This window comes from Aquarana catesbeiana, linkage group LG01 (assembly GCF_042186555.1).
Source record: "Aquarana catesbeiana isolate 2022-GZ linkage group LG01, ASM4218655v1, whole genome shotgun sequence".
In the NCBI taxonomy this organism is placed as follows: domain Eukaryota; kingdom Metazoa; phylum Chordata; class Amphibia; order Anura; family Ranidae; genus Aquarana; species Aquarana catesbeiana.
Window position 1 is genome coordinate 337147643 of NC_133324.1, and position 21587 is coordinate 337169229.

At 44.0% G+C, this 21587-nt stretch overlaps 1 protein-coding gene across 1 annotated transcript in view; it reads left to right on the forward strand.

Moving 5' to 3' along the window:
- Positions 1 to 5896: 5896 nt before the first annotated feature.
- NFATC4 (nuclear factor of activated T cells 4) overlaps positions 5897 to 21587 on the forward strand; it is a 144983-nt gene continuing 129292 nt past the window's right edge. Inside the window, exon 1 of the mRNA XM_073631813.1 lies at positions 5897 to 7332. Within this exon, the coding sequence (XP_073487914.1) occupies positions 7230 to 7332 (103 nt within the window). The 5' untranslated portion in view covers positions 5897 to 7229. The remainder of the gene's footprint in view (positions 7333 to 21587) is intronic.

Genomic DNA, 21587 nt, shown 5'->3' on the forward strand with positions numbered 1-21587 from the left:
TCGTATCAGTGTGCATGTTACACCACTTAGTCAAACTCAATCTTTCCAAAACTAAGTGCATATTTCCCCATCCCCTCCCCAATGTCCCCATCAAGATAAACAGCAACGCAATCAATCACTTCCTCATGCCAGTATTCTAGGTGTAATCCTAAACTATCGCCTCTTTTCAGCCCCACATCCAATCACTGTCCAAATCTTGTCCACTCCAACTCCAAAACATTTTAAAAATGTGTCCCTTCCTAACAAATGACTAATTCACTTCATTGGTATTTCTCACTCGACTATTGCAATTCACTCCTTGTTGGTCTGTCTCTTCTCAGATTTTCCTCTCTTCAGTCTATCATGAATGATGCTACCAGATTCACCCACCTAACCAATCGCTCAGCATCTGCCACCCTCTTTGCAAATCCCTCCACTGGCTCACTCACCAAAGCATAAAATTCAATATACTAATACATACAAAGTGATCCAAAACTCTGCCCCAGCTATATCACATCCCCATCTCAAAAGATCACCCAAGCTGTTCTTTTCACTCCTTCCAAGACCTCCTGCTCTTTAGCACCCTCATCACCTCCTCCCATGCTCATCTCCAGGACTTCTCCAGAGCCTCCTTCTTCCTCTGGAACTCTCTACCTTAATCCACCCTCTATCTCCTATTATGTCCGTCTTCAGGTGATCCTTGGAAACTCATCTCCTTAGGGAAGCCTTTTCCACCTCTACCTAATAACTGCAATGTAAAGCATTTGTAAAGGTTCACTTTTTTATTTAAATAAACCTGTTATACTTACCTGCTCTGTGCAATGGTTTCGCACAGAGCAGCCCCGATCCTCCTCTTCTTGAGTCTGCGCCAGCACTCCTGGCCCCCCCCCCCCACTGGGTGCCCACATATTAAGCTGCTTGCTCTGGGGGCACTCATGTGTTCTGCTCCCAAGCCACCTCAGTGTGTCTATGTGACACACAGAGTGGCTTGACCCCGCCTCCCGCTTCCTCCTCACTGGCTGTGTTTCAGCCAATAAGGAGGGAGAGACCCGAGCGAGCTTCTGCTCTCGTGCGTGTCGCTGGATTGGGATTGGGCTCAGGTGGGTATAAGGGGGGACTGATGGGGGAGCTGCACACTGAAGGTCTTTTACCTTCATGCATAGAATGTCGGCGGCTCGCTCCCGCTGTGTTTTTCACACAGCAGGAGCCGATCGGCGATTACCGTGGACTCGTTGTCCACTGGCACTCGCCGATCATCAGGCAGAGAGAGAGAACGGTGATCTGCTTATATAAACAAGGCAGATTGCCAGTCAGAAACGAGGGAAGCGATGGAATTTCTTTCCCTGCAAAGCAGGGATTAAATTTAATCTTTTCCCCTAGTAAAAGCACCTCATGCAGTACACATAAACACTGGCTAGGCACACGGTTAACCCTTTGATCGCCCCTGATGTTAACTCCTTCCTAGCCAGTGTCATTACTACAGTGACAGTGCATATTTTTTAGCACTGATCACTGTATTGGTGTCACTGGTTCCCAAAAAGTGTCAGAATGTCTGCCACCAATATCGCAGTCCTGCTTTAAGTAACTGATCGCCCTCATTACTAGTAAAAAGTAAAAATATCACATTGTTTGTAGACGCTATAACTGTTGCGCAAACCAATCAATATATGCTTAACCGCTTCAGCCCCCCAGATTTTACCCCCTTCCTGACCAGAGCACTTTTTCCGATACGGCACTGCGTCGCTTTAACTGACAATTGCGCGGTCGTGTGACGCTGCACCCAAACAAAATTGACGTCCTTTTTTCCCCACAAATAGAGCTTTCTTTTGGTGGTATTTAATCATCTCTGCGGTTTTTATTTTTTGCGCTATAAACAAGAGTGACAATTTTGAAAAAAACGCAATTTTTTAAACTTTCTGCTATAATAAATATCCCCCCCCCCCAAAAAAAAAAAAAAAAATATATATATATATATATATACATTTTTCCTCAGTTTAGGCCAATATGTATTCTTCTACATATTTTTGTAATTAAAATTGCAATAAGCGTATATTGATTGTTTTGTGCAAAAGTTATAGTGTCTACAAAATAGGGGATAGTTTTATAGCATTTTTATTTTATTATATTTTTTTTTTTTTTTACTAGTGGTGGCGATATGCGATTTTTATCCTGACTGCGACATTACAGCGGACACATCGGACAATTTTTACACATTTTTGGGACCATTTGCATTAATACAGTGATCAGTGCTATAAAAATGCATTGATTACTGTAAAAATGTCACTGGCAGTGAAGGGGTTAACGCTAGGGGGCGATCAAGGGGTTAATTGTGTTCCCTAATGTGTGTGTTCTAACTGAAGGGGGGATGGGACTGACTAGGGGAGATGACAGATTGCTGTTCATACTTTGTATGAACAGACTATCTGTCACTTCTTCCCTCAGAGAACCAGAATCTCTGTTTACACACACAGATCCTGGTTCTCGCCGTGTTACGAGCGATCGCGACAGCGATGACCGCCGGGCACTCGCATCGGCTCCGGGTGCGAGCTGCAGGCACACGCGCACCCCTAGTGGCCACCAGAGGAAGCGGCGTAAGATAACAGCGATTCGCGCAGCTGAGCCATGTTGCCACAGTACAACTGCGGCGGCTGCTCAGCAAGCAGCTAATGGGGATTTTTTTTTTTAACCAAAAACAAACATGTAGCAGAATACACATTGGCCTAAATTTGGGAAGAAATTTGATTTTTGATTTTTTTTTTTTTTTTTACATTTTATTTATTGGACATGTTTTATAGCAGAAAGTAAAAAACATTGTTTTTTTTTTTTTTCAAAACTGTTGGTCTTTTTTTGAAAAAATAAAAAAATGCAGAGGTGATCAAATATCACCAAACAAATCTCTATTTGTGGGAAAAAAGGACATCAATTTTGTTTGGGTACAGCGTCGCATGACCACACAATTGTCAGTTAAATTAACGCAGTGCCGTATCGCAAAATATGGCCTAGTCATGAAGGGGGGGGGTAAATCTTCTGGAGGTCAGGTGGTTAAAATAAGACTCAAGGCAACACTTTATTTTCATTTTGTATAGAGTAAGGGGGGCTTATAATATCCATCAGTTATTTTTTGCAACCTGTATACCATTGGAGAGATTTTCCTTCATTTCCTGTCCCATAGCTAAAACAAGAAGTGAAATTTTGTGATTTCCTTTCACTTTCACTGTCAGTGATATTGACAAACAGGAAAAGTAGAGGTGATTCTCCCTAACGGGGGCACAGACAGCAAAAGAAGCCCGAAAAGGTGTTCTAATTAATCTCCACTGGTGCTAGTTAAATCCAGCATAATAGTATAAAAAAAGTGAAGAGTTGTGTATTGAGCAACAAAATATATATATATATATATAATATAGAACGATCCAAATGATGCACAAAGCATTAAACTACTTTAACCACTTCAGCCCCGGAAGGATTTACCCACTTCCTGACCAGGCCATTCTTTGCGATACAGCACTGCGTTGCTTTAACTGACAATTGCGCGGCCATGCGACGCTGTACCCACACACAATTGATGTCCTTTTTTTTTCCCATAAATAGAGCTTTCTTTTGGTGGGATTTGATCACCCCTGCGGTTTTTCTTTTTTTGCGCTATAAACATAAAAAGAGCGACCAATTTTGAAAAAAAAGAAAAAACATTTTTTGCTTTCTGCTATAAACATTCAAAAAAAATAAAAAAAGTAAAAAAATCTTTTCTTCAGTTCAGGCCAATATGTATTCTGCTACATATTTTTGATAAAAAAATCGCAATAATCTTATATTGATTGGCTTGTGCAAAAGTTATTGCATCTACAAAATAGGAGGATATATTTATTATTATTATTATATATATTTTTTTTTTTTTCTAGTAATGGCAGCGATTTTTAACGGGATTGCGGTGGACAGTTCGGACACCTAACTGATATTTTTGACACTTTTTTGGGGAACCAGTGACATTATTACAGTAATCAATGCTAAAATTATGCACTGACATTGTACTAATGACACTGGCAGGGAAGGGGTTAACATCAGGGGCGATCAAGGGGTTAAATGTGTTCCCTGCAGGTGTTTTCTAACTGTATGGGGGACTGTGTGACTGGGGAAACGCACATATCAGTCTTCCTGTTTACCAGAAAGACAGGATCTGTATGATCTCCCCTGTCAGAACGGGGATTTCTCTTGTTTACACAGGCAGATCCCTGTTCTGTCACTGTGCGGGGAACGATCGCTGATTGGCTCCACCCGCTGGCCAATGAGTGCCTACAAAAGTGATTTCCCGAGCCGATGTACAGCTACGGCAATCAAGGCCGTCTTTAATATTAATTGGACCCTGGGCAAACATTTTCTTCGGGCCCCCCCCCCCCTCCGTGCAGTTTCACTCTCCACCTGCTCTGAGACATACAATAAATAGCAGCTAGACTAAAAATCAGTTTACTGAATCAGATCAGGCAGCGATTGGTTCCCAGAGGTTACAGTGCATCATTACCGCTCACTGACTGGTTGCTAGAGGTTACAGCACATCATCTCCTCACTGCTTGCACACCATGGACTGGGGAGGTGAGGGGACTCGTTAATAGACAGAAAACTCCTAGGGATCCTATGAATCCTGGGATCAGTGACAGTGGTGGGGGGATGGGAGGGTGTGATCAGTGGCAATACTGATTATTATTTTTTTTTTTCTTTTTTACAGACTGCCAATATAAATAGGAGTTTCAACACTGGCCACCAATGTAATAGGGGTTTACACTGACCACTAATGTAATAGAAGCATTCGCAGTAATCACCAATGTAAGGAGGGATTTACACTGACCACAAATGAAGGGGGACATTTACACTGGCCCCTAGTGTGAATGTAAGGATTTTACACCAAGCCCTAATGTAATGAGAAGATTTTCACTGACCACCAATGTATTTGAGACATTTAGCCTGCGTTCACATTTGTGTGTGTCGGGAATGCATACAAAATCGCTTTCCTGACACCACAGAAACATGCCGCCCTTTAGCAGATACACAGCAGTGCCATTAATTGTTTTGGTGTGATTTTGAAAAAGGGTTTGGGACTTTCTTCCGCATTTGTAGCGCAAAAAGCAGCCCATTGAAATTAATGGGCTGCCTTACACATGACCTACATCTTTATCCACCCTGTCAGTACACATTTGCATCCTAAAACCCATGCAAACCTCTGCACCCCAAACCATCCCCATCCTCTCCACTCCAATCCTCCACCCCTTTAACTCTACATGCCCCCTTTGTTCATCTTTGCACCAACCTTCCTTACCTACATACATCCCCTCCTTACTCACCTATGCACCCCAAACTGTAATTCCTTCTCTGTCTACCTCTGCACGCCCCACAAAACCCTCCATCTCACTAAATTTGTTTATCTTTGCAGAACAGGCTCATGGTAGGCTTAATGACCACAGTTGCAAGACTTTTAAGCATGCCCCTTTATCTCCCCAGTGGGCAGCATTCAGTATAGGTGATGGTGGATTTGACCTCAGGGGGGCATGATATACATATGAATGCTGCTGGTCCACCACTTTTTACATATGAATGTCAGTATTTACATGTAAACACAGGGTCTGCAGGTGAGTCATCTGTACACAATAGGGCAGAGCTGGGCAGCAATAGTAACAGAACTTCACACTGAGATATCAGGACACAGCACCGGACTAAAACTTCAAGGGACAAGTGAATTTAAACTGGGATAGTTGGCAAGTATGAGGCAGGGCCCAGGGCAGCTGCCCCTTTTGCCCTGCCTTAAAGACGGCCCTGACCGCAATTCGCAGGATCATGCCACCTTGCCGCAGTATAATGATGGCGGCTGGTCGGCACACAGTTAATAAAATATAATGGTATCTCTCCAATGAGCAGATTAAAAAAGGTGTGTGGTTTGAAATTTCAGATGCATTTCAGCATTTGAGCATTCCATCTTATTTTTCTATTCCCAGATATGAATCTTTAGTTTATTCTGCATGTGCACAAGTAGCGGGAGCAAGCAGATGTCTCTGGTCTTTTTCCTTGTTTACATACATGAGAACCAATCATATATGTGATAGCAGCAAGCCAAAGATTCATTACAGTAATGACATCCAGGCCTCTGCTTCCAGTGACTGGACACATCAGCATGCCGAGTGCAGGCGGGAGAAGACAGGAGGAAGAAGCCAGAAGAGGGAAGGAAAGGCAAAGCGAGATACACAAGGGGACAAAAAAGTGTTTGAGCAAGAATGCAAATGTTTATAAAGCATGAAAAAATAATAAAAAAAAAATGCTTTCTGATGCTAATAAAAAAGAATTTAGATGAAGGCTGATCCCATGTAACTGTAGTGAAGGGTCATCAACAACTTGGGCAGAGATCCTATTGCTGTCCTGTGTTCTATACAGCTGTAGCACTTTTTTTTTTTTTTTTCCTCCTGTCTGATCATAGAGAGACATGGCCTCTCTCCTCAGCACCCTTACTAGCCAAAATGACAGCTTAGACACCCAATCACAAAGAGAGGTGGGAGCCTTCCTGGCCAACCAAGGGGCATCCTGTCAAAAGCCTGGATCTTTTAAAACAAACATCCCTTCCAGTGACATACTGTATTTTTAGAGAGAGCAGAGGCCAGAACTTGGAAAAAAAAAAGATTGGAATGATGTCAGTACAAGCTCCAGCCAATTGAAAATGTCAAGGGGAGGTGCTGGAAAAGTTCCTTTCTTCTTTTTGGGTTTTCCCTGCCCTGGAACAAAAAAAAAAAAAAAAAAGTCTATAATAAGTTTCCCATTAAAAAAAAAAAAAAAAAACAGAGGGAAAAAAATCTAGGAGTGAAGGAATGCTAAGGATAGAGGAGTGGGGAGGAGAAGAGCAGGAGGGGAGCTGGGGATACTGGGATCTGCAGAAGGATCCCCCCCTCTGTCTGCGTCTCTGTATTTATATATACCTCCTCTCTATACAGTAACGTGCTTCCATTTATCTCCCTTTTGTATCTGTCCTTATCCTGCTTTCACACATCCTCTGCCTTGCAGTCTTAGCTCCTGCTAATATCAACTGACTTACTGCTTTTTTTTTTTACGTCACTTTTTTTTTTTTTTTTTGTTTAGCTTAACCAAGTATTCCCATTACTTTTCTGTTCTTTTTATCACTTTTCCCTTTTACGCTTTATTCACTTTTCCTCTTTTCTGCAGCTTTGGCAGGGTTGTTTTTTTTTATCTATCTTCTGTCCACATCCCCCCCGGTTTTCCAAATGGGGGCAGCTATTTGTCAAGATGGGGAGCTGGATTTTCGACTGATTTTTGGCGAAGAAGACTCGGACGCTGCATCACCTAGAAGTACTATGCACACAGCTGGTGAGTGAGAGAACTATACTGAAAATGCATAGAAAGTAAAATATGGCTGAATTATTTTTTTTGGAGAATATTTTACTTTTACAGCGTATGTACTTTAGTATCTGTATCCCTTCTGTGTGCATTTTATGATCAAAACCAGGAGTTTACAACAGTATGCGCAGCGCTTTACAACACAAGGGCAGGCAGTACAGTTACAATACAATTCAATACAGGAGAAATCATAAATCTGTATTCAATCAGAAAGGCAGGCCCTTGCACTACATCGATTTTAGTCTTGGATCGAAAGAAGATTGTACAATCAAATTGTAATGTGTGGGGTTTAGTTGTACTTTCAGCTCTTTTGTCACTTTTAGAGGGCTGGGTTATATCAATGTCACTTTTTTTATTCTTTTTTGCCTAAAGGAAACCTGTGCTGAAAAAAATACGCAGCTGCCATCACTGACCTCTCCTTCTGAAGATGCTAGTTGCCTGGCTGTTATGCTGACTCTCTGGTTCCAAAATGGTATTTGGAATAAGCAGATCAGGCATTCTGACTCACTTGGTGTACCCTGGCTGCATACTTATTTCAGGTCAGTCACCTGAAAAACGCTGGAAGCCTGGAACATTGTGGCATCAGTAGATGGCATCAAGCTTCGTCACTGAAGCATGAGGCCTGCCATTGCAGACCTTTGCCTGAAAATGCCAGGTGCCTGGCTGTGTTTGGTCTCAATGCTTACTATGAATAAGGCTGGCCATACACATAAGGTGGATGGAGGAACCCCCCCCCCCCCCCTTCCCCTCACCGCCTACACATTGTATTCAGAAAGGGGCACCTGTCATTGCCAGGATACACAAATCAGTGGCTGCAGCCTATTTATCTGAAAATTTTCCAATATGTCTCTTAAACAAAAGTCAGTTATATGATTATCTTCTGTTGCACAGAGGACACCACGCACTGACCAAGGCGGCCACACACTTATCAGTCATTGCTGGGCTGGCTAAATTTCAATCTGTTGATTGCCAGTTTAAAGTGGAAGAGTCCAAAAAAAAAAAACTGCGAACAGGCCGGATTTTTAATGCAGAAGAGACATATATTGTATAATATATCTCTTCTGCATTAAAGTTTCTTACCTGCCAGTCCATGCTGTACACTGAGCTGTGCTTCTGCAGCTCAGCATGCAATTTCAGCAATACCGAGATGAATGATCTTCCCTGCATGCATGGGAGTGATGTCATCTTGGCTCGGCCAATGAAAATGTCCGGAGATCGATACCCAGAGACAGACCTGCTAAAGATTTTAGCAGCGGGCAGAGAGCTCGAGGACACCGCTAGTTATGCTTTAAACCTGCATCTAGGGGTGACAAGATACCTTATTTAGGATACTTGATAGTATCCTGGATCAGCACAAGGGGGGTTCAGGCATTGGCGGCTTCCATATTTTCTCACTACAGGTTTCCTTTGAACAGATTTATATAAATAAGCTATAAACACACCAATACTAAGTATTAAGGCCTATGATCAAGAAAGATTTTTTTGGCCCTAACTGTGCCAGTTATATGTAGATCTACACTCACCGGCGACTGTACTAGGTACACCTGTTCAATTCTTTGGTAACACAAATTGCTAATCAGCTAAGCTAATGGCAGCAAGTTAATTGCAATAATGCAGTTAAAGCATCTAGACATGGTAAAGATGACTTTCTGAAGTTCAAACTGAGCATCAGAATGGGGAAGAAGGGGGGATTTAAGTGACTTTGAATGTGGCATGGTTGTTGGTGCTGGACGGGCTGGTCTGATTATTTAAAATGCTGCTTTCACGCACAACCATCTCTAGGTTTTACAGAGAATGGTCTGAAAGAGAGAAAATATCCAGTGAGCGGCAGTTGTGTGGACAAAAGTGCCTTGTTGATGTCAGAGCAAAATGCGCAAACTGGTTTGAGATAATAGGCAACAGTAACTCAAATAACCGCTCGTTACAACCAAGGTATGCAGAATACCATCTCTGAATGCACAACACCTTGAAGCAGATGGGCTACAGCAGCAGAAGACCACACTGGGTGCCACTCTTGTCAGCAACAGGAAACTGAGGCTACAAACTGAGGCTACAATTCGTACAGGCTCACCAAAAGTGGGCAATATAAATTTGGAAAAACGTTGCCTGGTCTGATGAGTCTCGATTTCAGCTGTGACATTCAGATGGTAGGGTCACAATTTGGTGTAAACAACATGAAAGCATGGATCCATCCTGCCTTGTATCAACGGTTCAGGCTGATGGTGTGGGGGGGACATTTTCTTGGCAAGCTTTTGGGCCCCTTAGTACCAGTTGAGCATCGTTTAAATGCCACGACCTACCTGAGTATTGTTGCTGTTCATCCCTTTGTGACTACAGTGTACCCATCTTCTGATGGCTACTTCCAGCAGGATAATGCCCCATGTCACAAAGCTCAAATCATCACACCACTGGTTTCTTGAACATGACAATGAGATCACTGTACTCCAATGGCCACCACAGTCACCAGATCTCAATCCAATAGAGCACCTTTGGGATGTGGTAGAATGGGAGATTCGCCTCATGGATGTGGAGCCAACAAATCTGCAGCAACTTCGTGATGCTATCATGTCACTATGGACCAAAATCTCTGAGGAATGTTTACAACACCTTGTAGCATCTATGCCACGAAGAATTAAGGCAGTTCTGAAGGCAAAAGGGGGTCCAACCCGGTACTAGCAAGGTGTACCTAATAAAGTGGCCTGTGAGTGTATATTCTGCGTATATTATGTATTTACTGTGTGATAGTTATTTATAACAAGGAGACCTTATAGGGCACTGTTTCACATTTTTACATATGGCTTAGTCCGATATAAAACACACATGTTCTCACATTGTCTCACACAAAGGCTTTCTCGGTGCTAGAGAATAAAGACCACAAATCCTTTTCGGGGTTGGCCTAGCTATGCACTAAAGCATGCATGCACTTTAAAATGGCCATTTTTTTGGGCTCTGGATAGAACAGAAGCATATTATTGCATTTTAGCAACATTAAACTTGCTGCACCCTAGTCTCTGCTGCTACTTCTAGACCCTGACATTTTGTTCACGTGCTCAGCCATGACGTTCATAAGAGCACATGCGGCCTTCCAGGAATAGACTTGCCTCCAGCAGTTTCTGAAGTAACAAAGCTCATTGGGATGCTGTGCACGGTAGGTGCATTGCCTGCTACAGAAAAGGCCCGGAGCAGACAACCTAGGTGTAGGGCCCACATGACTAGGGGTCGCTGGGCAGATTGCAAGGACCAGTTCCTGTGTATGTACAGGTCAGCGGGGGAATGGGGTGGCTTACACTGGAGAAATGGAAGGGTAGGGTGTGCGGCCTGGGTATTAGATTATCCCCTGGGGGCAGGGGTGGTTGTTTCATTAGTTGGGGGCAGCAGGACAGAGAGGTAACAGCACTGAAAGTTTTTTTCCTTCTTTCTATGTTGCTCACATTATGGAGGATCCGGACAGACTCCTGGGGCAGCTGTGCTCGGCTGCCCTGACTAATGGTCCACAGTGGCTGAATTCCCAGCTGTCTGCTGTGCTTTAGGGGTCTGGGCAGGGACCTGCTACTTCTGCCCCTGTGTCGCCACATCTGAGGTGGTCTCAACCTCCTGCGTGCTTTATGTGACTCCCAGGGTGAGCCGCCGCACAGGGAGCCCGATTTTAGACCCTTCAGCCCCCTGGGTGAAGAGACCCGTACCTCCTCCCTCGGTGGGGGTTGGGAGGAATCCTTGGCATCAGCGGGAGCCGGCCGGGAGGGTCTCTTCTCCATCCCCCTCCAGGCCTCGACCGATGCTGGATCAGGACTCGGCAGCAAGCCGTGCAGGGCCTTCCCCTGCTCGCTTTGTGGCCCGGCTTGGGCGATCTGCGGGTACTGGCGCGGGCCACCGATTGGAGAAGCAGAGGTACCTCAGGTGACAGCGACGGTCCTGGAGCTGCATCTGCAGGCCGGCAGAGGGCTTGACATGGGAGTCAGGCCGCGGGGAGCCGCAGGGTCGTATGGGCGCCGGATGATGTCACTCCCGGGCGCCCAGTCCCTTCTACCTCATCGGCGTCCCCTGATGTACAGGGGGACCCACGATCGTAGAGTAAAGTGTCGGACACAGATTCAGAGGGGCCCTTGGAGGCTGCGGTCCAGCAGGGACTTTGTCAGGGATCTGGAGGTGCGGCTGGTCAGTCGGTTTCCCCTGGGCAGCCGTGTAAGTCTTTCTGTGTATGTCTGTGAATGTGATGTCTGTGTCTGCACTTGGGTTCCCTGTCGGTACTTCTCCTGGGCTGCAAGCGGGTGGCGGGCCTGTCCAAGCAACTGTCCTGGCGGCTGGGGACGGGTCCGGTGGTCAGGTGGCGGTGAGCTCTGGGGATGCTTTGCTGCAACACTTTCTAATGGCTCTGGTCTCAGGATGTAGGGATACTGTTGGAAAAGGGAACCGTGGCGGGATCCCTCGCTCCTGTGGTTTCACCTATTGTGGCCTGGACGGCGGTGGGGGATGGGCGGTCACCCGCTGCGTCCCCACCTTCGCTGTCGCCAGTGGTGCAGGCGGCTCCACAGCCACCCGCCGCCGAGGCAGGGTCAGCCACAGTCCTCCCAGGGGCTGCGGGGTCATCACAGGTGAGTACGGCTACGGTTGCCACCCCAGGGTGTAGTCATCGGACGGAGTGCTGGCGGATGCTGCGCGGTGTGAATCCTATGTTTGCTGCGAGGGCCCTTTGGGGTCTGATTTGAAAGAGGTAAGGGAGAAGATTTGGAAGGGGGACTACGTAGAGATCTTTCCGCTGTTAGCTGAACAAGGTTAAACCTGATGAGAGCAAAAAGGAGGAAGAGGAGAAGCGTCGCTATAGACTTATCCCGCGGACATTCACCAACTTACTTCAAGCATTTAACATATAGGGAAGAAAGTGCCGGAGAATTGTTCGGCCTTGTTTTGCTACTTGGACAACATCAGCGAGGCTCAGTGGGTCTATGGAGGTGTGGCGTGGCTGCGCTATGACGAGCAGTTCCGGCAGCGGAAGGGTGTGAGACCATCGTTGCGATGGGATCACAAAGACCTTGGCTTGTGGATGAAACTCATAACACAAGCCAGGGTCGCGCTGCCCCTTTTTCCTGGTGGGGCCAGGGGTGCCCAAGCCTCTTCACAATCGGCCACAAAGTGAAGGATCCTGCAAATTCGGGGGATCCTGCTGTTTGTCACGAGTGCTTGGGTTGCGGGGGTTCCCATCCCTTGTTCAAATGCTTCAAAAAAGGAAAGAAACCGGCTGATGCTGGAAAGAGGGACGACTCCGGTGAAGGTGGGAAAAAATGGCGCCGTACCTAAGTAGATATCCGAACAGGGTTGCGGCAAGAACATTATGGTTGGGTTTTAAGGAGGGTTTTCCAATTCCGAGTTCGTTGGCCAGCGTCCCTCCTGTCATGGCTAACCTGAAGTCCGCGTATGCTCATCCGGACGTAGTTTCTGTTAAACTGCAGAAGGAGGTGGCTTTGGGCAGGATGTCTGGCCTGTTCTCAGTTCTGCTGGAGGGGGACCTGGTGGTTTCACCATTGGGAGTTGTCCCCAGGAGGGAACCAAACCATTTCCGGCTGATTCACCACCTTTCCCACCCAAAAGGGGGGGTCAGTTAATGATGCGATCGATGAACCTCCAGCCAAAATATTAAAATTTCTGTCAGGTTTTATTCTTGGAAAAATGCTATAGATATATTTTGATCTTTCCTGATATTTTTTTTTTTTTAGTATATTGTACACATTTTGTACACATTTTTTCACCTTGAACTTAAACCACAAATAATCCATGCTGATGCAACACACTCAGTGAAAAAAGAAAACCATAAAAGCAGAGAGAAAAGATCTGTATAAAAAGTCCTCTATGCTAATATAAAAGTATGACCACTGCAGCACTAAAAATTACATACAAAAATTAAAAACACAATTAATTTTTACCAAGTTACAATATAAATATTGTTTAGTGCAGTGAAAAAATTCCAGTCCCAAGAAAAAATGTACTTAATGTGTCTTGTAATCTGTGACTTCCACCACATAATTGAGTGAACAAGATCCAAAAACGGGGATTGGAAATATTGAGAAAAACTCAACACTTTATAGTACAGCAAAGTGAGTGAGACTCCCCTTTTTAAAGTGAATACCACCACCGCCAACACCTTGTACCAAATATAAGCTTATCAAATAGGATGGACCCTGAGTAACAGAGCTCAGGAATGTCTAGTGTGGTACAATACCCATACCAGATAGAATAAGCCACCTGGTGTAACACATTATTGCTAATCATAGATCACGTAAAACTCCAAAAAAAGGCTCCAATGGTGTAGATAATTTGAAACTTATTAAAATGCCAAAAAAATTATAAATAACACAAAAATGCCATAAATTATATCAAGTACACCATTTACAAATTTACATGCCTGTAAGCTTGTAGTGTAGTGGCGTAACGATTTCAATGACCCCAAGCTTCCACCGGCGTTTTTTGTCACAAAAGAACATAATCAGAGGACCCCACTTTTTTATTTAGTTATGCTGCAAGCCCCACACAATTTCTCTCTTTGTATACAGAGGCGCTACTACAACCCTAGCAATACTCCTGTTATCGGTAATTTGTCTGATGTCATTTGAGCACTGGTGAGACAAGGGTCTCTTCCCCACAACCCTGGGCTGTGATTGTGGGGGGCTTATCTTTTGTATCAAGGGGGTCCCCAGATTCCTGCCCCCCCTACCCATTAACCAAAAAAGTGTCAAAATAAATACAAACAGTACACAGGTTTTACACAATTTCTTTATTAAAAATAAAAAAAAATAAGATCCATCATCAATCACGACGCCCGCCACACCGCCGACCCGAAATCAGAAAGCAAATCGCTCTACCTGCTGTGAAGGCAAACCTCCAAATGGCTGGTTTGCCGTTTGACAGTTCTTATATAGTTAATGGTGGGGCCACCCAGCGACATATCAGATGGCATCACCTCCTTGAGATGTCACCAATCGGTGCATGCTGGGTCGGTGGATATACATGGGGGAACATATTAAATTTTTTTATTTTTTTTTTTTAATAAAGACATTGTCAAAAACCTGTATACTGTTTGTTTTTTTTTTTACACTTTTTGTGAATAGGTAGAGGTACTATGTACCCCATTACTCATTCACATTGGGGGGGGTGGGTTCTGTTAAAGTTTGCTTACAGATTCCGATAATCCCCGGACGGCAGACCCCCCACAACCACAGCCCAGGTTTCTGGGTAGGAGACCCTTGTCCCCATCAACATGAGCAGAGCCCCCCGCCCCACCCCAAAGCACCTCGCCATGTTGAGGGTATGTGGCCTGGTATCATTCAGGAGGAGAAGAGGGCACGTTCGCCCACCCCCCCGGCCTGCCAGGTTGTGTGCTCAGATAAGGGTCTGGTATGGATTTTGGGAGGGACTCCACTCTTTTTTAAAAACCCTTAAAATCCATAGCAGACCCAAACGTCTGGTATGGATTGGGGACCCCCAGGCTGTGTTTTTTTTTTTTTTTTTTTTTACACTATTTTTACCAGCAAACCCATTGACAGCCGATGACTCATCGGTTAAGGACAAAGCTTTGTCCAATTAGGGTGCAGAATGCACTATGCAGCGTGCAGTGCATTGCAGGGTGTTCGGATACCCCCAGAACACCCTGTAAATTCGGGTGTTCCCTGAATGGGGTGAACAGTTTGGCCTGAGCATGAGTTTGGGCCAAACATGTACTGTTCACTCCGTCTGGGGAACACCACCATTTTGCAGGTCTAGTGTAAAAGATGACCACATTTCAGAACATATCAGGAGATGCTTGACAATCATGCAGTATGCATTTATGAATTATTTATTATTATGAACATTATTTTATTCTTCAACACTTCCTCAGTAGTTTTTTTTTTTTTTGGCTTGCTTCAACGATATAATGCATGTGCTTTCATCTTTTGGTTAAGAATTCATAGGTGCTTTGTTTATTTTATGATGTACATCAAAGGAATGTGATTGAAAGGTGTAAGATTAAAATGCAAAAGTTTAGCATGCAGTTCCTTGCAGTTATACAAGCAGATAGATATATCTGATATGCAGGAAATAAAAATTTGTGAGGCGGGGAGGTGGTAGATGTGGGTTTCAGCTGTTGGTTTATCAGCTATGCTGATAAAATCAGAATATATATAGGTCACAAAACCGAAACATACACAGCTTCAACTTCATGTGAATTTATAAACTGACAGATTTATAACTTAAAGCCCAGCTTCAACCAATACTTTTTTCAGTTAAACATCTAAATAAGATAAGAAAAACATATAGGGGATCGATTTGTAATTGTCTGTCCAGTCCTGAGATTTATACAGTTCTGCCCCACTGTACAGCCCTGTCTGGCAGAGAAGAAACACTGATTGCTCTCTGCTGCAGTTCAATAACACATAGGGCGCTGCCGTAGTGCAGGTGCAGTGCAGTGCAGGGTTAACTATGCTTTCCCATAGACTTCTATTAGATTATGCGTTTTTGGTGTGTTTTCTGAAAGCGCCCCAAAAGTCCTGCATGCTGCAGTGTGAAAGCCCCCTTATGCCGTGTACACACGGTCGGACTTTTCAGCTACAAAAGTCCGATGGCCTGTCTGACTTTTGGCGGACTTTTGGCAGACTTTCGACTGACTTTCTAACGAACGGACTTGCCTACACACGATCACACCAAAATCCGACGGATTCGTACGTGATGACGTACACCGGACTAAAATAAGGAAGTTGATAGCCAGTAGCCAATAGCTGCCCTAGCGTTGGTCTTTGTCTGTCGGACTAGCATACAGACGAGCGGATTTCTGGGTCTGGCGGAGTTACGACGTAAAGATTTGAAGCATGTTCCAAATCCAAGTACGTCAGATTTGCGAGTGGAAAGGTCCGCTGAAGCCCACACACAATCGGATTGTTCGCCGGATTTGGTCCGTCGGTGTCCGTCAGACCAGTCCGGTCGAAAAGCCCAACCGTGTGTACGCCCCATTACATGTTTCTTTTTCCAACTCCCAGGCTGTGATTAGACAGTGAATGAGAAGAAGCAGACTGATTTTGCTCTTTCTTTCACTTTACTTTCTTCTATCAATATGCCCTTTTTACTGCAGCATCACTGATTTACTTCTTGTGCTGCTTCTTCCTCCCCTTTTGTAAGCTCTGTTGTACAGGAACTACAAGAGGTAGATTCCAAGTCAAAGGTGGATCACCTCCTTGCCCAAAGCCCTTGATTGGACTATGATGGGGTAGCAGCTCATGCTCCAGGCTCTCTCCTCCTGTCTTTGTGCATGTAGACCACCAGTTTGACACCTAGTGCTGTCCACATGTATCTCTGCGTTTAGTAGTCATTATATATAACAAATCATTATAAATGTGAAATGCCAACATGGGTATTCCATTTAAATCATGAATGCTTCAAGATTTGTGAGCTTCTAACACTATTCAAATTGTGTATCAAACTCCCACATAACAATTTCTACTATCGAATGGAAGAATTGTGCCCTAAATAAAAAATATGCCAGTCGCTAAAAGTTAAATAAACGACTCTATAAATCAAACATCCAACATACACTGAGCGTAGGTATTTACAGGATCAACCAATCAAAGCACGGGGTCTATTGAACAGGTGTTTCCATCCATGGCACAGTAACATAACAAGACCTTTGACCCCAGACTGGCCTTGCTTCCTTCTGTTTGTGTAGTCTACAGTCTGCAAAACTTTAAAAAAACATATTAAAATTCCAATTATCAGAAATCAGTGAGTAAGATTACGCTTGATAAAAGATGTAAAAAAATAAAACCGTATGCAGTGTATGTAACAGAGATAATAACAAAACACCTGTACTGTACTAGATTGCATGTTTCCTAGGAACAAAAAGTACAATGATACCCATTTTATACAATACAAGGATTCAATGCAAGTAGCTATCTGTACAGTGCCTTGAAAAATTATTCATACCCCTTGAAATTGTACACATTTTGTCATGTTACAACCAAAAACTTAAATTTATTAGGATTTATTTATTTTTTTTTTATTAGAAAGTTTAAAACTTTTCTACAAACATTCTACAAACATGCAAACAACCAAACAAAACATTTGGCATTGTGAAAGCAAAAGGACACAATTTCCAAGCATGCTATGACATTTCTGAAAACTTGCACAGAGCTATTTGCATATTCAAGTGAGTGGAACAGTAAGGTGAATCAGCAAACCATATTAAGATATATATCTTTGCTCATCAGAAATGAGTACTATACCCAATGTTTGTACAGAGAATCGGTAAACGTAGACCTGAAACAATGTCACTAAAAAATCCTAAACTAAAACCAAACCTACTACTATCAGAATAATTATAAGTTTGACAGCTCTATCTACAGTACGTCCTTTACAATCCAGACATATCAGCTAATGTCTTGGTTTTGCCTACGTATGCTTACCTCAAACGCCATTTTAGGCCCTGCAAAATTTGCATATTTATAGAGATTTTATGTAATAGACCAACACAAAGTGGTAGATAATTGTGAAGTGGAAGGAAAATTAATCTTTTTCAAATTTTTTTACAAATATCTGAAAAGTGTGGCATGCATTTGTATTCAGCCCCCTTTACTCTGATACCCCTAACTAAAATCTAGTGGAACCAATTTCCTTCAGAAGTCACCTAATTTTAGTAAATGGAGTCCACCTGTGTGTAATTTAAAGTGACGCTAAAGATACATTTTTTTTCTTTTTTTTTTTTTTTTTTTTTTTTTTTAATTAACAAATCTATCATACTTGCCACCACTGTGTAGCTCGTTTTGCACAAAATGGCCCTGAACCTGCTTTTCCTGGGTCCCTCAGTGGCTCTCTCGGCTCCTCCCCGCATCAGATAACCCTCTGGGAGAAGCGCTGTCCCGGGGGTGTTACCTTGCGGGCGTGCTCCCGAGTCCTGCATTCGGTGTCTGTGGAGCCCTTTACAACCCCTTTAATCTCAGTATAAATACAGCTGTTCTGTGAAACCCTCAGAGGTTTGTTAGAGAACCTTAGTGAACAAACAGCATCATGAAGGTCAAGGAACACACCAGACAGATCAGGGATAAAGTTGGGGAGAAGTTTAAAGCAAGGGTTAGGGCAAGAAGGGTATTAATTGGAGAAGCAGCCAAGAGGCCCATGGTAACTGTGGAGGAGCTGCAGAGATCAACAGCTCAGGTGGGAGAATCTGTCCACAGGACAACTATTAGTCGGACACTCCACAAATCTGGCCTTTATGGAAGAGTGGCAAGAAGAAACCCATTGTTGAAAGAAAGCCATAAGAAGTTTGCAGTTTGCAAGAATCCATGTGGGAGATGCCACAAACCTATGGAAGAAGGTCAGATGAGACCAAAATTACACTTTTTGGCCTATAAACAAAACGATATGTGTGGTGGAAAACTAACACTGCACATCACCCTGAACACCCCGATCCCACCGTGAAACATGGTGGTGGCAGCATCATGTTGTGGGGATACTTTTCTTCAGCAGGGACAGGGAAGCTGGTTAGAGTTGATGGGAAGATGGATGGAGCCAAATACAGGGCAACCTATTGGAGTCTGCAAAAGACTTGAGACTGCGGTGGAGGTTCACCTTCCAGTAGAACAACAACCCTAAACAAACAGCCAGAGCTAAAATGGAATGGTTTGGATCAGTGGTCATCAACCCTGTACTCAGGGCCCACTAACAGGCCAGGTTTTAAGTATTACCTTGGGGAGATGCAGACTAGAATACTGCAATCACCGAGCCTCAAATTATATCACCTGTGATGTATTTCACTTATCTTGCAAACCTGGCCTGTTAGTGGGCCCTGAGGACAGGGTTGATGACCACTGGTTTAGATCAAAGCATATTCATGTGTTAGAATGGCCCAGTGAAAGTCATCCAGACCTAAATCCAATTGAGAATCTGTGGCAAGAATTGAAAATTGCTGTTCAGACACTCTCCATCCAATCTGACAGAGCTTGAGCTATTTTGCAAAGAAGAATGGGCAAAAATGTCACTCTCTATATGTGTAAAGCTCGTAGAGACATCCCCAAAAAGACTTGTAGCTGTAATTGCACTGAAAGGTGGTTCTACAAAGTACTGCCTCAGGGGGGCTGAATACAAATGCACGCCACACTTTAAAACATACCGGTATTTATTTTTTTAAAAATTTGAAAACCATTTATCATTTTTCTTCCACTTCACAATTATGTGCCAAGTCTATCACATAAAATCCCAATAAAACACATTTACATTTTTGGTTGTAATATGACAAAATGTGGAAAATTTCAAGTGGTATGAATACTTTTTTTAAGGCGCTGTATACCTGTTTAAGGTGCTAGATCATTGAATGCCTACTCATCTTTGCCTAACTTCATATTCATACTGTGTATATATATAACTGTTTTGCCCATGTAGGGGGTGCATAACAGCAAAACACAAACATCTCTGAGGCCCCTGACTATTTTTTGCACAGCCCTTTATATTTCCTCCTTAAAGCAGAGTTCCACCCAAAAGTGGAACTTCCGTTTTAAGCACTCCTCGCCCCCTGACATGCCACATTTGGCATTTCATTTTTTTTTGGGGGGGGGGGGGAGAGAGTGTGTACCTTTTTTTTTTTTTTTTTTTTTTTTTTTTTGTTGGGCTTCCTGTCCCACTTCCTGCTTCCTAACTTCAGCCGCCTAGGTGACGACTCCTCTTGCCCTAGGTGGCCCCTCCCTTCCAGCAATCATCTGGGACACAACTCAGGTCCCAGAAGATTGGTTGGCCAATAGGAGAGCGCAGTGCGCGCCCGGTCGTGAAGCCGTAAGCTGTCACAGCCGGGTGCCCACAGTTACCATGACGGCACCAAGGAGAGGAGAGGGAGAGGAGCTAGCCTCCGAGCGGCCACATTGCTGGACTGTGGGGCAGGTAAGAGTCGGTTTATTAAAAGTCAGCAGCTATGCTTTTTGTAGCTTCTGACCTTTAATAAAGTAAAAAAATTAGTGGAACTCCGCTTTAAGGTCTTGTTCACACAGGCGCTGAGGCTCACACACTATGAACATGATGATTATGCATCCCTAGACTGCAGTTGCTGCGTCCATGGTGTATGGGCCTCAGCATCCATGTGAATGAGGCCTAAGGGCCAACTTCTGGAATTAGACAAAGTCTACCCTTGTAGTGGACCGCCACATTGCAAGCGTTAAATGTACACACCCTATCCCTTGCTCCAGCAGACTCTGGCACACTTCTCTTCTCCCTGCATGCTCCAGGCTGTTTGGAGGTCCCTCAGGATTATCACATACAAAGCAGGGCTATAAACCCTGCATTGTACTTGAGGAGGAAAGCTAACAACCGAGGATTACAGAGGCGGTGTTTAAGACCAGTCACAAAAATAGACGGAGCCTGAAGGAATGAGGAGAAAATGTAAATATTACTCCTTATTCCTGCATCCCTAGACTTTACAAGCAATTAATTACCTTTGCAGCGCAGGAAGCAGGGGGGTGCCCACTGCAGGTGGACATTTTGTGGGGCTTTAAGACAGAGCAGCCTTAGTATTAGCCCCTCTGTTGAACTGGTTTCTTCAGTCACCAGACTTGACTTTTTGTCTGTTCATGTACATATTTCTATGTGCTTAGCTCAGACATACCAGTCTCTTCATAAAGGGTCTACCTCTGTCCTGTATCTCCAACTTTAGAACGTGTGAAAGAGACATTTTTGGGATGGAGAATATGTGCCTAAAAATGGGTGTGGCTAAATTGTGCTAAATTTTGGGCGTGGCTGAAAGGAGCATGAGTTACTTACACTTTGAGCCTGCATATTGAACACACTGTACACAGTCTGCAAGCCTTGTTACTGCAAAATACTCCATAATTACTGTACTATGAGAGAGCTTAAAGCTGGCCATAGATGGATTGAAATTCAGCTGGTTTAGCAGAATGGCAGAATTTTGCTCAGTGTATGACTCTGCCTGAACAGAGTGCAGCAGTCAGGGCAATGCATTGTACAGAGGAAAGACAAATGCTCCCTTGTCATTTGTGGGGGGGAGCTTATCGGAATCTGGAAGCCCCCTTTCACAAGGGGGCCCCCAGTTCCCGTCCCCCCCCCCATGTAAATGGGTATCGGGTACATCGTACCCCTACCCATTCACCAAAAAAGTTTCAAAAAGTAACCACATGAAACCTGTTTTTGACAGGTACTTTATTTAAAAATTAAAAAAATAGTGCCCCTCTATGTAAATCCATCCTCAATCACGACGCCCGTCGGACCCG